The sequence below is a fragment of the Macrobrachium nipponense genome, chromosome 31 (genome assembly GCF_015104395.2).
Source record: "Macrobrachium nipponense isolate FS-2020 chromosome 31, ASM1510439v2, whole genome shotgun sequence".
NCBI classification, from domain to species: Eukaryota; Metazoa; Arthropoda; class Malacostraca; order Decapoda; family Palaemonidae; genus Macrobrachium; species Macrobrachium nipponense.
Genome location: NC_061093.1, coordinates 55,286,079 through 55,303,766, shown reverse-complemented (window position 1 = coordinate 55,303,766; position 17,688 = coordinate 55,286,079). Strand labels below are relative to the sequence as shown.

Genomic DNA, 17,688 nt, shown 5'->3' with positions numbered 1-17,688 from the left:
AGCCTGGGTAGTGCAAAAAAGTACTGGAGTTCGGCTATCGTATTCCTCTCGTTTCACCTCCCTCGCTCTCACCTGTGCCAATTCCATTCCAGGCATACTCTCGGGCTCAGACAACAAATTTCTGGCGCTAGCCGCAGAAGTGGAAGCGCTTTGTTCTCAAAGAAGCGATAGAACAGATAGAATGGGGATTTTTCCTCAGGCTTTTACAATCGCCTTTTTGTAGTTCCCAAGTCATCAGGGGGCTGGAGGCCGGTTTTGGATGTGAGCGCCCTGAACTTGCATGTCCAGAAAACAAAATTTCATATGGAGACCACTCGGTCAGTTCTGGAGTCCATCAGACAGGGGGATTGGATGGTCTCTCTGGACATGCAAGACGCTTATTTTCACATTCCGATACATCGTGAATCTCGGAAGTACCTGAGGTTCATGTTCGAAGGCAAGGTGGTTTTCAATTTCGGGCGCTTTGCTTCGGACTAGCGACCGCTCCTCAAGTTTTCACCAGGGTTCTATCCCCGATAGGAAGCTGGCTACACATATTAGGAGTAAGAATCTCCCTCTATCTGGACGATTGGCTTCTCCGGTCGGAATCAGAGAGTCGGTGCATGAAGGACCTTGGAACAACTCGGATCTTGCCAGAAAGTTAGGAATTCTGGTCAACAAACAGAAGTCCCAGTTGGTTCCATCTCAGAGCATCCTTTATTTGGGGATGATTCTGAATGCTCAAGTTTTTTTCGGGCTTTTCTGTCCCCGAGAGGGTTCAAGGCTGTGGGAGACAGTCAGGAGTTCTTGGACAAAAAGGTAAGTTTCTGCCAATCAGTGGATGAGGGCTCCTGGGCAAATTGGACGTCAGTGGAGAAATTTGTGACGTTGGGAAGACTGCACTGAGACCTCTGCAGTTTTTCCTGAGAGCCTCTTGGTGCAGGAAGACACAACCAGACTCGATTACCTTTCCCTGTCACAGATCAAATAAAAGAGGACCTAAGGTGGTGGCTCTCTCGAGCAAGGTTGGAAAGAAGGGTTAGATTTACGACCCATCCTCACCGAACCTACAGTTCTTTTCCGACGCATCGGACACAGGTTGGGGAGCCCTACTGGGAAATCAACGGACTTCAGGAGCTTGGTCGGAGAAGGAGAAGAAGTTCCACATAAATGTAAAGGAACTGTTTAGCAATTTTCTTAGGGCTCAGACAGTTTCGGAGCTTAGTAGAAGGCCGAGTAGTGGCAGTGCATTCCGACAACTCCCACGGCTCTCTCGTCGTGCGGAAACAGGGGGGGACTCAGTCTTTCTCTCTGTACGAAGTAGCCAAGGATCTCCTCCTGTGGTCAAACGAAGCGAAGGTTCAGCTAGTCCCGAGATTTGTTCCGGGAAAGATGAACGTCCTGGCGGACGAGTTAAGTCGTCAACAGCAAGTGTTACCTCTGGAGTGGACTTTGGACAACAAGATTGTCAGAAAACTTTGGCGCCTTTGGGGACGGACCGTCAATAGACCTGTTCGCGACATCGAGGAACAACCGTCTTCCTCTCTTTTGTTCTCCAGTCCCAGATCCTCTAGCTTGGTCGGTGGACGCAATGCTGTTGGAATTGGTCGGGTCTGGAAGCTTATGCATTCCCTCCAGGTTTCGGTCTAAATAAGGGAGGGAGGTGCTGAACAAGTTCATGTCGCACAGCAATGTAACGCTAACGTTAATCGCTCCCTTTTGGCCCAGGAAAGAGTGGTTCCCGGACCTTCTCCAGTTGTTAGTAGACTTCCCCAGACTTCTTCCTCCAGAGAAGTGGCTTCTCAAACAACCTCACTTCAAGAGGTTCCACCAAAACTTGTCCGCTCTAGCTCTGACAGGGTTCAGACTGTCCGGAATCTTGTCAGAGCGAAAGGATTTTCAAGAAGAGCTGCAGAAGCTATCGCTCGTTGTAGGAGAGAGTCTTCTAACAACTCTATCAAGGGAAGTGGAGAATCTTCAGAGAGTGGTGTAGAAGTGCTAAAGTCTCTACTTCTGCGACCTCTTTAACAGAAATAGCAGAGTTTTCTTCTATTTCTTAGGAACTCTAAGAAACTGGCTCCTTCGACGATCAGAGGATATAGAGCCATGCTCTCTTCGGTTTTTCGACATCGAGGTTTGGATATTTCCTCCAATTCAGATCTGTCGGACCTCATTAGGTCTTTCGAAACCACTAAGCTCCCGCAAGATACAGTGGCTTGGAACTTAGATGTGGTGCTTAAGTTCCTATGGGGCCCACCGTTTGAGCCTTTGAAGTCGGCTTCACTCAGGAAATTGACTAAGAAGGCACTCTTTCTTATTGCACTAGCTTCTGCTAAGCGTGTCAGCGAATTGCACGCTATAGACAAAAGAGTCGGTTTCTCTCAAGGCAATGCTGTATTTTCGGTATCTCCTTTCTAGCCAAAAATGAGAATCCTTCTAATCCTTGGCCGAGGAGTTTTGTGGTAAGGAACTTATCTGATTTGGTTGGACATGAGGAGGAAGAAAGGCTCTTATGTCCAGTCAGGGCTATTTAAGCAGTATCTGTTTGCCACTAAGGGTATCAGAGGACAATCTTCTAAGCTCTGGACCTCGGTTCAAAATCCCTCTCGTCCTCTTTCTAAGAATGCTATATCGTTCTTTATTAGAGAGCTTATCAGGGAAGCTCACTCGCAGTCGAGAACGACAATCTTTCCGTTCTGAGAGTTAAAGCTCACGAGGTTAGAGCAGTGGCAACTTCTTTAGCATTCAGGAAAAGAATTTATCTTTAGCTTCGATTCTTCAGAGCACGTTCTGAGATCGAATTCGGTTTTTGCGAGTCATTATCTCAAAGAGATAGAAACGGTTTTCGAGAATTGTAAAACGTTAGGTCGGTGGCGGTTTCTGGCATGGTGTTGGGAGAAACGGCACAGGGGTCGTCACCTCTATGCTAACTTTTCACCTTGAATAGGTTGTCGAGTTCAAGGGAAGCTGGGGGTACTGAGTACCTGGGATACTCACCAGTCTGTTAGGTCAGATTTTACATCGTTGGGTATATATGTTTTTAAATCTGGGTTGTTGGTGACAAATGTTTTGTATGATTGAATTTCTGGTCTTAGCCCAGGGCAAGGGCAATCTTTGTTGTTACTATCCTCCGTCAGTCAGCCTTGACTCGCTTGAACTACGGAAGGATTCCACTTCCTGTAGAGGCTAACTTGGGCAAATTCCAATTCCTCTACAATAGTAAGAAGAGCACCGACCAGAGGCAGTAACAGTCTGCTGTAGCTCTCTTACAAGGTAAGGTACAACAGACACCTTTGTGAGTGTTTACTGGTATTGCAATAAATGTAACCATTTAAAAAAATACTAGTGGTCCACTGAATCCCCAACCACTTCCCATAAATGTGTAATCAGCTCATAATTGTTCGGTAAGACACTACAATAAAATGAAATTTTCATTATTAAAATGAAGTTTTATGTATACTTACCGAACAATTATGATTATACCCACCCTCCTCCCCTTAGGTGGACGGACGGGCAGAAAGAATTGGATTCACCTGGGCAGTTGTACCTGGTTCTCCCGCGAGTGGAGGGAGATGACGTCATCACCACCAGTGTTGGCGACGCCGACGCGCTAAATTTGAATTTAGTATCCTGCCGCTCGTGGAAATCACGGCTCTATAATTGTTCGGTAACGTAACAATCAAACTTGTATTTTAATAATGAAAATTCATTTTTCCTTTCTGAGATGGCCTGTAAAACTAAGTTGTTCCTACTTTACGTCATTGCGTCTTACGTTATTTTACAAGCATATTTGATCAAGAATTTACCCATTTCCTTTCTGGAATAAAGTGCTCTCATAGAGATGACAATCTCTACTAGGTAGTGTAGATGGAAGTTCCTCTCTCTTTCCTTCAAGGTATTAGTAAAGATCAGCAACTGTGCAAACCTGAAACATCCTCCTTGTTGACTGTGTTTGAACAACACCTGAACTGGTTCTCAGTGTGCTTTTTATATGCATAGAAAACTGCCAAAGATTCACTGCAGTTTCCTGTAGCCTCCACTTTCATTACTTTTTCTTTTACTTTTTCTGTTAGATATCTTCCCACCTAGCTGTTCAATTTCTAACTGTACATTGCTTCAGTTTTCACCTCTTGTGTAAGATTTAACTTTTTTGGCAAGCCACAAAAGGTCTAGAAAATAAGACTTCATGATCTGTTAAACTGTGTCATATAATTGTAATAAAATCCCACTGGATTTGTGCTTGATGCTGACTGAAAATTCCATACATGTAACAGTATCTGACAAATTTTTTTATACCAGGGGAGATATGCTTAGGTTATTAGAGGAAAATTGGAGATTGATAAAAAAAAACCTGTGTTGAACCATGAACACACTTGACAATTTCCAGCTCCTTCTGAAGTGTCAACACCTTCCTGGCCCTCTTAGGAGAAGGTGGGGCCATACACAATGCATGCAGCACAACACACAGCAATAACAGTATCTGCAATACTACAAGCACCGTAACAAAAATCAAGTGTTGAAGGGAAAACGTTGCAACTTGTAAGCAGACAGGAACCATTCTGAAAACAAATGGCAAGGACTGACAAGCAACTAAACAAAGTGCATTGATACTCTTCAACTGTAGCCACTAAGAGAAGGAAATTTCATGATGTTATCATGGTACACATCTCTATCGGCCTTTAGAAATTAAAAAAATACTGTCGACCACCGGTATTCACGACGGTAGGGACCACAACCACGGGCGAACAACTGGCATATGAGAAAACTTGACACCCCTTCTTAAATACTTGTAACTGCCTATTTTAATAGTTCAAACACCAAATATATCTCAAACTATCATCCTAAAACACTTTACAGTAATATTTTAATACTTCAATATCACTTTAATATCATTTTAATATTTCAATATCACTAATATTTCAATGTCATTTCTGAGCAGTGTAGCTGTAGGCGGTATAACAAGTTGAGAAAATTAGGTGAGGGAGCTGTAACCACTAGAGGTAACCTGTTCTTTCCCCAGGTTTACATAAGTCAGTCTCTCTCTCTTTCTCTCTTGGTTAGAAAATATTTAAGTATGCATTAAAAAAAAAATGTTTTAGGCAAATTTTCTGCAAATAATTTAGAGATACATTCCACAGAAAAATCCACAAAAAGAGGAAGCCATGAATAGTCAGGGGGTTATCTGTATCAAATGTTCTGTATAGTGACAAATATGTTTTTATTTATAGCTCGAAAGTTTACAATATACTTAAGTGCATGCCCACTTATGCACCTTCTATTATATGTTGTACTTTTTTCGTATCTGTTTCAGCCAATTAAAAGGTATAAAGAAAGTGACATGTGAAGTGACTTGGTGCTTTTAAGCCAATAACAGTCATAAAAGCTTTCAAGGAGTCAAATACCCACTGACCCCTCCCTTACCCACCTGCACACCCCCAAGAGAAGTAAACTGACCCACTGTGATCCCATACAATTAGAAATTGTACCACATTTTTTTATTTTCATTGTATATTACATGACAATATATAACTAAATTACTTGTTTGATAGGATTTTCTTTTTATGTTGTTACACATGACACTACATTTTGTCAGTTATTTCTGCTAATATCTAAATTTAGCATTATCAGTGGTCAGAAATTTTTATGGGTCTTGCCAATGTTATAAAAAAAAAAAGTTAAGCGATACTACTTAGTATTTTTATTGTACGTTTGCCTTAATTAATTTTTTACATTTTTCTGAAGTCCTTTGGGAACATTTCTTGTTACTTTAGGGTGAATATAGATTAACTTTTGCACTTGATACCAGATATCTGCTTGGTGATTTTCTACTGCCACTTGATATCAGATAATATCTGCGGGTGATAATATATACAATGATTTTTTACCTTCAACGGTGATTGATCACATTTAGTATATAATGACAGTGCAGTACTTATTTCAGGCAGTTAAAGTGAATATTTAATAACAGTGCCTGTTCCAGGTACTGGAAAGCTTGGTTTCTCATTTGTAAGGATAACTGCGTTGCTCATCTCTTCAAATCGATTATGGATTGGAACTGGCAACGGCGTTATTATTTCTGTGCCTCTCTCTGAAAGTAAGTTTTCATCATCATAGTTTTACCTTCTATTTGAATTATCTCTTCCAGTAAGTTGGAGAGAATAGTATTTATTCATATTTGTTAGTTAGTTAGTTTTTTTTTTTTGTTTTTTTTTTTTTTTTGTCGTATCAGAACACAAAATATCTCTTAAAGGCCAATGATTTTTCTAGCAATTTTTTTTTCTACCCTAGACCCAAGGAATGGTTGTTCATTGAGATGCTTGTCAATCCAGGATTTTTGTCAGTTTTTAGCCTTTAGAATTTAACTCCTGTATGCTTCAGCTAAAATTGATAAAAAGTTATGTATGTATTTGTCCAACCTGGAAAATTTCTTGCAGATCCAAACAGCTAAACAGCTCTGTAAAATAAAATGAAAAAATTAAAAATGTTCTCATATAGATATTTTTGTGGATATACAATCTTTGAATACTCACTAGTTGTCTCAAGTATGTTGGAAGTTTTCTTTTGTAATAAAAAAAACGATTGCTACCATTTTATTGTTACTCACAAAATAGTAATTGGATTCCATAATGTATTTTTTATCATGAGGTGAGTACAGCACATATTTGTGCATCAGTAGATCTCACAGTATAGAGAACTTTGGCAGTTTATTGTACTAATGAATTTTTTTTACAACTTGAAGAATGCATGTTGTAAAATTTTATTTTTTTATCATTTTTGTCATGGTATACCCAGTTCCTTTATTGCAGTGTGCATGTTTAGCTTGATAAGTACATTTAGCACATAATATTACAGATGCTAATCCTCGTCCAGCAGCAAGCAGCGCAAACAGTGAATCTGGGACTGTTGCGGGAAGTTCAAGATCAAGTGGAAATGTTGGGCCCTTGAATTCAGGGAGTGGAGGGCCTGCCAGAATGCCGGGTGCTGTTGTTAGAGTATATGCCGACACCAAAGACCAAGTCACACCAGGGTCTTTTGTTCCTTATTGCTCGATGGCTCAGGCACAACTCTCTTTCCATGGTCACAGAGATGCTGTCAAATTCTTTGTTGCAGTGCCAGGTGAGTTTTTGACCCTAAATATTTCAGTAATCTTGATTTTGCATTTTGAATTACCAAATACTATAAAACTATGCTTAGAAACAAGTAAACAAAGCTTTAGGGAACCATTTCGTGAAGAAATTAAATTGTTTTACAATTTGTGATCCTATTTTTCAAGACTTGCTCTTATTACAAATTGGAATAGTACCAAGTATTGAATTTTATGCACAAAACTTGTGTGAAAAGAATTAACTTATGAGAAATCGTGACCATATTATATATACATTAAGAACCTTTCTTGTTTTAGTTTCTAAAAGCTGCCTCAATTACCCTCGTTTCCCTAAATACTTATAATTTTTCTTGATATTTGTCATAGATAACACTTTTATTAGATGTTTATCCTTCCATTGCATGTTAAGATTACTTAATCATTCCAAGTGTCTTATTACATGCAATTCTGTCTTTTCTGCTTAATGTTAAACTTTAACTACTACTAAAAAGTTTTTTGCCCAGAAAGCTCTTCACTAGCATTATTTGTTTGCTAAGCTTATTTTATAATGAAAAGGACTAGTACATAACAGTGGCAACAGGGTAGGCTGGATATATAAAATTGAAATACCCAACCACTCCCAACACACTGCAGAATGCTGATGTGTGGGAAGATTTCCAAAGAGTCTGGTAATAAGAGTAACAGATGCCTCTGAAACAACAAACCCCCTCGAGTCATTTTGTTCTAATCCAACATGGACTGTAAATACAGTCATCATCTTAATTTATATTTCATTCAGTTTTCTCATTTTTGTCAGGTTTTCCTTCCTTTTAAAGTGTTAAACTTCTTTGTAATGAGTTGTAACCACACTCCATTTTTATTCATTACGATCCTGTGTCCCATGTGGTCCAGGCCTTTATCTGTTCCCTTTCTCCCAGATTTTCCCAGTCTTCAGTATGTTTGCATCCATATCCATTATTTCTTTACGTATCGTCTATCCTTCCCTTTCAACATATGAGTAAGCCATGTCCATGTAAAATTTCTGTACCAGTTATTATTTACTTGTCTCCTTTATAAAGTCAAAATTAAATGAATTTGCTGAGAGTATCTGGGCTATTTATTTCCCTTAATAGTAGTAGTAATTGTACATTAAGTAAAATAAGCAGGTTCATGTGCTTTTTAATGGACTCACATTTAGCTTTTGTGCCGTTGTGAATAGGTTTTTCGTGTTATGTAGGTAAAACTAGTTTCCATTTCAAGTTTGGGTTGCTTAAGCTTATGTAGGGTTACCATCATGGTTGACTGGGATGTAGAAATTAAATTCTGAAAGGTGACTTCTAATTTACTTGAAAAGGCCAGAGGACACCACAAAATTAATAAATGGAATAATCTAATCAGCTTGGTAAATACTTGTTTGGTAGCTTTATGGAGACATGTTTCACTTGAAATTTTTTATCTTCTTAAGTTAATGCATAAATTATTTTTCTTAAATCTCATTCATTTTTTGTATCATCACTAGAGCTTATTTTGTACTCCCAAAAATTATGTCCCTATTAGATATTCAAGAAAGTAGTATATATGTAGTTTTTTAAAGCCTTTAGGATTCTTTTTTGTAATACTTTGCTTTTTAGAATACTAATACATTTAATGTAATTCTTTAATTTAGTTTTCTTGTCAACATGTGCCATATATTTTTCATAGGAAATGAAAGGAAATTCTGTTACAGTTGCATTAACCTAAGAATCAGTGTTTTTACCTTGGCATTAGTATTGGTAACATTGTTCAAATTATATATAAGGAACAGGATTTTCCTGTAAGATTTACCCTTATTAATATTCAAAGTTTTTAAATGAGTACTGAAATGTCTGTTGCAAATAGTCAGGGGGGGGGGGGGGCATTTCAGACCTCAGATTGCAGTTCCTTTGTTCTGTACTGTCTGCTTATATTTTTTGAAGTTTTACATGTGCAGTTGCCTTCTTTCACTTGCTGCCCCCACCCCCAAAAACCTCCCGCACTGCCGTAGTCACTCTTTTCATACTAATTGTGGATGTGGTTTTTTTTATGTCAAAAGTCAGCTGTTGTGATCAGTTTTGCTCCATCACCCCTCCAAACCCTCACAAGTGAAAATCCAGGCCGCATGTGCTTATTTTTAATTCATTTTAATTGTTAATGTCAATCAAACACCTCACAGGCTTAGGTGGGTATAATACCCTTACAGCTGCACCAACAACAGCCTCATTGCCAGCCATAACGGATAAGGACCTAGAAACTGAGGAAACTGAGAAGAAGCCAAAGAGCATGTTGGTAATTTCTGGTGGTGAGGGATACATCGACTTCAGAATTGGTCAGTTTATACATGTATTTTTTGTCTTGAAACTAATTCACAATGAGTTAAACATTTTCCAGTCCTTTCTGGTTGTTTTGTTAATAAATTCTTCATGCTTGGGTATGTATTTTGTACATAAAGTAAATAAGTTTGTATTTTAGTTTAGGTACACTTTTTAACAGCTTTTTGAATCTCCAGATTAACTAAGCTCTTTCATATTATGCAGTCGAGTAAATAATTTTTAAATGGAAAGCCTCTTTTGCATCCTGCATATTGCTCTCTTAAGAACATATTGTGTGTATTGTGCTACCTGCTTGGGACTTTTTTGCGTGCTTGTGTTGACGTTTGTGCCTCACAGCCGACGAGCGTGAAGAGGACCGCGATACCGCTAGTCACCTCCTGGTGTGGCACATTCCTGTGGAAGACAACCTATCCCAACTCAATGCCCAACCCTATAGTTCCCTTCCAGCCAACCCCTCCTCAGCAACCACCAATGGCCACTCGTAGCAGCGCCAACATCACCATCTGGACAGCTTCAGCCTCAGCCAGTCAAGGGTATGAGCCTCTTTCACTTCAGAGTCACAGCACTATGGTCTTTAATGCTCTTTGTAGTTATAACCAAGGATTTGACCCAGTCCTGAACATGAAAAGTATGATGAATTTCTTTTTACGTGACGAAGTATAGAACTAGAAAACTCTGGTGGAACAGTACATTTCTTTTTATTCCTCTTCTGAAATCCAAGTCCTTAAAGTAAGTTATGTGGGATTAGGCAGTATTCTCCAAGTTGAATTCCATTGTTACAAAACACATGAAAAACGTAAGGTTGAATATCTGAACAAAATGAAAAAATCTCCATTCCTGGGGGTTTGATAGTGAATGAAAATTGCCGATAAAGAAAATTAAAAATCTTTGGTCTCTGCAATCTACCTTACGGTGCTCTAGACTACTAGCCAACAATGCCTTGGACAGTGACATGGCCAGATATTCTACCCTAATATGTAATAGCTCTAATAAAAATGTGGAATTTCATTTGCCTAATCCTTGCGCGCGCTCTCTCTCTCTCTCTCTCTCTCTCTCTCTCTCTCTCTCTCTCTCTCTCTCTCTCTCTCTCTCTCACACACACACACACACACACACACACACACACACACACACACAAATATACAGCTGGCCTACCTCTTTGGTCATTTCAGGGATACTTGATAATGAAGACTGGTTGGCCTTGAAAGCTTGTAACTTTCTTTTGAATAAATAACTCCGGTAGACACCATCTAGTTTGAATGAGGTCCTGTTAGTTATGTACGACAATCAGTGTTGACAATCAGCTCTACCCTAGCAAAGAAAAATGCAGTTAAGGCAGCCGATGTTGCGATAGGGGTCACTTCATTAACGAAACAGAGATCACAACTACTGGAAGATATTGAAAAGCTTCTGTTAGTGTGGATCAATGAAAAACAATTATGGGGGGATAATGTGTCTGAAGCAATCATTTGTGAAAAGCCCAGGGTGTTGTATGGTGATCTAAGTAAGAAAATGCCAGCAATAAGTGATGCTGTTAGTGATTTCAAGGCCAGCAGAGGCTCTTTTGAAAAATTCAAAAGGAATATCTTCAGGCTGAAGGATTCCTCCCTCAACAGGTCTTCAATTGTGACGAAACAGATCTGTTTTGGGAAAAAAAATTCCAAAGAAGACCTACAGCCCACAGGAGGAAAGGTCATTGCCAGGGCACAAGCCTATGAAGGATAGGCTAACTCTCTTGTTCTGTGGGGATTTCAAAGTGAAGCCCCTAAGTTTTTAAGAAAAACAATGTTATTAAAAATAAATTTCCTGTGATGTGGAAGGCAAACAAAATGGCATGGGTCGTAAGGCAAATTTTCATTGAGTGGAACTATGAAGTGCTTGGCCCTAGGTTCAAAAATACCTCCAGGATCCTCTCAAGTGCCTCCTGGTAATGGACAGTGCTCCTGTGCAACCTCCTGGCTTGGAAGACCAGTTGTTGGATAAATTTAAATTCATCACTGTGAAGTTCTTGTCCCCTAATACCACTCCTCTCATCCAGCCCATGGACCAGCAAATCATCTTGAACTTCAAAAAACTGTACACAAAGACAATGTTAAAGGTGCTTTGAAGTGACCCCAAGAGAGTTCTGGAAAGATCACTTCAATATCTTTAATTGCATAAGTCTTATAGATAAGGCTTGGCAGGGAGTGACTTCCAGGACAATGGAATTCTGCTTGGAAAAAAATTGTGGTCAGTGTTACCTCGAGAAGGATTTTGAAGGATTTGAGGCTGACTCTGATGACCTTATGCCCGTTGTGGAATCTATTATGTCCCTGGGGAAGTCCATGGGCTTGGATGTTAGTGGCAAGGATATGGAAGAGTTAGTGGACACCCACAGGGAAGAGCAAACCACTGAGAGCTGCAAGACCTTCAGCAGGAATAGCAACAGACAGCAGATTAGGAATCAGAGGAGGAGGAGGAAGAGAGGGTATACTGTGCCTACTTCAGTTATTAAAGAAATGTTTGCCAAGTGGAATGATGTTAAAATTTTGTTGAGAAGTTTCATCCTTACAATGACATTGCAATCTGTGTCTCTAAACATGTTTAATGACAATGCATTGTATCACTTTAAGCAGATTTTAAAGACATCAGAAACAAATGTCTCTGGACAGTTTTGTTGTGTGACAGGGGTCCAGTGACTCTCAAGCTGGTCCTAGTGCCAGTTAAAAAAGAAGAGGGGAAGTAACCCCAGATAGTGCCACTAAAAAAGAAGAGGGTAAGTAACCCCAGACAGTGTCATTAACAAATGTAGAGAAGTAACCCCAGATAGATTTTTGATACCTGAAGTCCTTTTGAAAGGGGATTCCCCTTCCAAACTATAACCCCTCCTCCCTCTCCCCTCCTCTCCATCCATACTCTAACTAGTCTTTCATAAAGTTAAGAGAGATGTTGAATGTTCATTATTCATTTCATTATTCATTTATATATATGCTGGTGATAGAAGTTCAATCGACGTGGTTCAGAAGTCATGTAAAGCCGTTGGTCCCGTTGCTGAATAACCACTGGTTCCATGCAATGTAAAAACACCGTACAAACAAAAAAAACATTTATATTTCTCATTGTTTTCTGTATGTAAAATTGTGTTGATTTCCTATAAAGTGTATTATTTTTTAATATTTTTGGGGGTCTGGAACGCATTAATTGTATTTGCATTATTCCTTATGGGAATTATTGTTTCGGTTTTCTTATGTTTCGGACTTTGTGGGAGATTCCAGAAAGGATTACCGTATATTTCGGCGTATAAGTCGACCGGAAGATAAGTCGACCCCCCAATTCTAAGTAAATTTTTATGATTTTAACTAATATCGGGTATATTAGTCGACCTATAAAATGTGAGCAACAGGGTAAAACGTATCATATAAAATAACCTGAATGTCATTACGGTACATATGTTGCTCTACTTACCATAAGAAATACAGGTAATTTACTCGGTATATTAACAAATCTGTGTAATATATAAAAGATGAATACCGGCAAATATGATTAGAAATGACGAAACGAAAGATAAGTTACTCGAGTGTAATGTAAACAAACAAAGCGCTAACTAACGCTGCATAACAGCCTACGTTTATATGTATGTACAAACTGCCACTCATGTTAATGTTTTGATTGGGTTGTTAAAACGACGTGCGGGTATTTTATCATGATGTTGGAATATTCCTTGACCATTGGTTCTTCTATGGCATAAATAATTATTGTACAACAAATGGCTACGCAATGTTTACACTTGCTGTTCGATTGGGGTTTCTTCAAGTTACTTTGATTTTTTTCATTTTATTTAAGGTAATGGATGTTCTAATGTATTATTATTGTCGTATTACAGTATGAAATGTTTTTAATACTGGTATTTACATACATAGTTACCTCAACAAGGCTGTCATTGTTATTAGCCAACTGTAAAGCCTGGATTCCTGTACCGATATGCCAAAATAATAAAGATTCACTTTTTTTTCCGTTAGATAAGTCGACCCCCTAATTTTCGCATGATTTTTTTGGTCTAAAGGGTCGACTTATACGCCGAAATATACGGTATGTATGAAACCCCAGGTTCCAATGTATTATAATATAGTGACACTGTAAATTAACAGACCATTTGGGCTGTCACCCCCACCTGATAACTAATGAATATTGGCAAATAGCCTACATGATACAGTACCCTGGAGTCAGCACATATACTTACATAGTTTACAGAGAACAACAATTCAGTATAAAGTAACCTATGGCTCGTCATAATTATCATGTAGTTTAAAGTATTAACGTATTAAATTGCTTTTACATCATTCAGTTTCAGAGAAATATCTCCAAAATGTATTGTGTCTTAAGTATTCATGCAATATGGTACTGTTAGGCCTAACAAAAACATTGCCAATTTTGATAGTCGTACCTACATATGCATCCAGGATATGTAAAATAAGCAGCTAAACGATATAGCAAATAATAAAGATTTTTATTGACATTTGATGCTGTACTATAATTACCTAATGCAGTACTGAGGTTTAATGGAGTCTGTACAACGCTTCATAATTTGGATGAGGAAATACAGTGGAACTTAGCTCTTCGAAGCAAATTTGGCAGTTTAAAATCTGCTCAGACTATATGAATAAGTTTGACTAACCTAAGTTGATTACGGATAAGAGAGTTGTTCAGTTTTACCTTCTATCTGAATAGAAGTGTCAGCAAAGCAAGTAGAGAAATGAAATAGGCCGAAGGTGTTTAGTAGGCATTGGAGTAAGGTAGTATAAAAGTCCTTGATATTTTCTGAAAATCAAAGGTAATTGACGAAGAAGGAATAATTTATGATTGACTGTGAACAGCAGAGGATATCTGGAATATGAACAGAGGAGAGTGATTAGGTTGAAATTTATTAATATTGTAAAGTGTAAATTAGAATGTAAGACAAAACATAGTACATGTAGCTGTAATTGAAGTTGAATTGTACTTTCTTTAATGAAATTTTGGACTGTAAATTTTGCGTCAACCTAACATCAGGATTTTATTTCATGTGGATATTTGGATACCTTTATTTAAATGCTCATGAAATTTTAAATGAAATGTGATTTTAGAATAAAATTGATATATTGAGCAACTATTTTTTCTGACTAAAGTTACAGTTTTATTAGGAATTCCAAAGTTTGCTTCATCCTATAATAGTTTGTCATGAATACAGCTTTGAATACCTTGAGCTGACACCTTTCAGTTTCTATCTTATTTAATCATTAGCCAGAAGGAAACATCTTCATTTGATCATTAGCCAGAAGGAAACACTACAAGCTGAGGAGATTAAACCCCTTTGAGAAAGGAAACTTCACCCTGTTTTTATCTTTGGTCTAATTTTTTTTCTTTTTATCAAATAATCATATACGTAACTTATATACTTTTCAAATTTTCTGAGGTGGTGTTTCTGTTTCAAGTATTTTGATCTCATCTGTTTAAAAACTTTTTAGCTTTTTGGAAGACAATTTGGAGAAATGTCTGCCTGTTCTTTAAATACTGCATATACTAGTGGCTTTGATATAATGAAAGAAATCCAAGTATGTTGTACAGTGGAGAAAACATCATTTCATTAGCTAGATATGTTTCAGTATTTTGTGCAAAATTGGACTAAATACTATTCTGCTTTGCATTAGTATTGTCTTTATTTAAACTAACTATACAGTATTCTCTTGTTACTATCATGCTTGGGTTTCATATTTGGTTTTATAACTCAGTACTGTCAGTGAATAATTTTTCGTGTACTGAAGTCACCATGTTGTTATTGCTGTTTGTACATTACTGAGTAACATCACAGTACATGAAGTCTGCAGTCAGTAATGATCATCATTCATAATATTCATATTTTGTTTAGTAGTATTGGATATATTTTGTTACTGATAATTCATCATAGTTTGGCTTTGACAACTTCTTGCAGTGATGGAACATTTTAGGAATCCATTTTTCTTCAATTTACCAAGGGTCAAATCTTGGGTCTCTTGCATGCAGCTTCATATAAAAGTCACGACAAGTCACTAAGCACTGCATGTTGACCCTTATAGATTGGTGGGATAGAATTGACCTATCAAGTGGTTGAACTTATTACTCCTGGCCACTCTTCTGATTTTGCCAGACTTCTTAGCAGTAGGGTAATCCTTCTTCTAAACTCTTTATACTTTATTTGCCTACAAGACTAAAAAAAAAAAAAAAAAATCTTGTAATGCAATGACTGATTGAGATCAATTTCTTTCTTTTCCTTCACAAGTAGTTCTTCATTCTCAGCAAAAGACTTCAGAGTATCCTATATCATCAGGAACATTTTATTCTTACCATGTTAAGGCTTTGTGTGTTGTGTTTATGTCATGCCTCTAAATTTTCACAATTGTTCATTTTAAAATTATTTTGGCATAATTTCACGTTAACTCTTGTCATAAAATATGTACAGTATTGTCAGGGCCATTCTTGGAATGAGAAGGCCAAGCCGTGTCATTTTGGAAGATATGTATGTCCCTTGCTCTTGCATAACAAAAGACTTTGCTGTGACTCGGTCGTGAAAAGGCAAATACCCTTGCTTTCTGTGGCAGCAGTTATCCTTTAGTCCACTAGGGGAAATCATAGTTCCTTTGTTCAATTTTTCCATTGTTGTTGAGAGTATATGGAACAATGGATCAGTTCTTTATTTTGATACTATATATTATTAGAAATGGCAGCACTATGTGTACTTTTACAAAATTGTTATTAAATACTAGATCTGCCATTTATGTGCTATAGTCTTTTTTAAGTTTTGTGAGTCTGTAGTTGAAGATGTGCAGAGGATTGTAAGTTTATTTTATTAACAGAAGATGTATAAAAAGGAGCTTGACTGTCAAAAGGCAAATTAGGTGTTAAGATCATATTTGTTTGACGAGAGAATAATACAGTAATTTGTTTTGTGCATTTTGTGGTAGAGTAGATTTGAAAGGAAAGAATAATTCTGAAATTACTTAGTTCAGCAGTCCATAGTCAGTTGTAAGCCTTTTTGCTTGTGACTAACACTTAAATAGGTAAGTGATTAATGTAGATACTGTAATCAGTATATGATGTACATATATACTGTATATATAATTAATGTATTTATGTATATGAATAAGTCACAGTCATTATTAGAGAGCTCCTTATCATACATGTTCAAAATTTTTATTATTCTTAGGAATTTTATTGACATCACTTTCATCTCGTTGATGTTTGATTATTCATTAGGCTTATAGAGGCAATATGTGTGAAAGCTTTTATGTATATGATATATAAATTTTGTCAGTTTTCCTTGTCTTTACAGTCTATGCTTGTTGTTATATTTCATACAGTTACCGCTTCATTATTTCAATATTTGATCCTATCTCTGGTCTATTTGGGGTCATCTCCTGGTAGAAGTTTGGTGAAAACTTTCTCTCAAGAAATGCCTTTCAGCTTAAATATTTTTGTGGATTTGCATGACACTTGAAATTGCCATGAATGTTGTATACTAACAAAATTTATTGCTGGGCTTACAACACATGTAGATATTAACACAATTGCAGCTGATTTCAGACCATATTGTGTAGAACATCAGAGGAAGTGGAGTGTCATGTATGTTTTTTTTTCTTTTTTTTTCAATTTCCATTTTGGTTACAACTATCCTCTTCACCTTTGATTGCTTGGTAACTCTACACTTGAGGTTTTGGTGGTGGACTTGTGAATGCTGGTATATAATTATAAGAATACGTAATAGTAACCTAACATAGAAAATTGGGTATTGATCCAAGGTGTCTATAAATTTTGGTATGTATCATTTTCACTTGCCAATAGCATGTATTAATTTTTTTGCAGTAACTACATTTTTTTATATTTCAACCGATTTATGAGAATGTATCTTGTACGGAAGAATATTTACACTTATTAACTGATAAGCTCACAGGATGCCCAAGGCATTGTGGGAACTACCAATACCCCATGAGCAGGTACAGATACCAATAACCCCTGGATCACACAAGTTTTTTTTTAATTTTACCAGATTTCCAGCTGGCACTAGAAGATTATCCTTATGGTTAGACTGAAGGTTTGTTAGTTATGTAAAAAACAATTGCTTAAAAATTTGTCATTTTAACTTTATAATTTTTGTAGCTTATTCTGGAACATGAAATCATTTGTAAAATTTTGTACAGGTTATTTGTTCCTACACGATATACAAACCCTCAGTCCTTTACGTAAGGAGTTACTTTTGGTGTAGCTGGAATTACAGCCATTAAATTC

The 17,688-nt window shown here is 37.3% G+C and overlaps 1 protein-coding gene across 37 annotated transcripts in view; it reads left to right on the top strand.

Moving 5' to 3' along the window:
- Positions 1–17,688, top strand: part of LOC135206982 (C-Jun-amino-terminal kinase-interacting protein 4-like) — a 168,526-nt gene that overhangs the window by 117,248 nt on the left and 33,590 nt on the right. For 20 of the 37 annotated variants that reach the window (XM_064238562.1, XM_064238546.1, XM_064238579.1 and 17 more), the window contains 4 exons: positions 5,948–6,073; positions 6,832–7,095; positions 9,255–9,407; positions 9,748–9,944. In XM_064238562.1, coding sequence (XP_064094632.1) covers positions 5,948–6,073; positions 6,832–7,095; positions 9,255–9,407; positions 9,748–9,896 — 692 coding nt within the window. In that variant the 3' untranslated portion in view covers positions 9,897–9,944. The remainder of the gene's footprint in view (positions 1–5,947; positions 6,074–6,831; positions 7,096–9,254; positions 9,408–9,747; positions 9,945–17,688) is intronic. The other 17 variants (XM_064238582.1, XM_064238581.1, XM_064238551.1 and 14 more) reach the window with 8 other exon arrangements.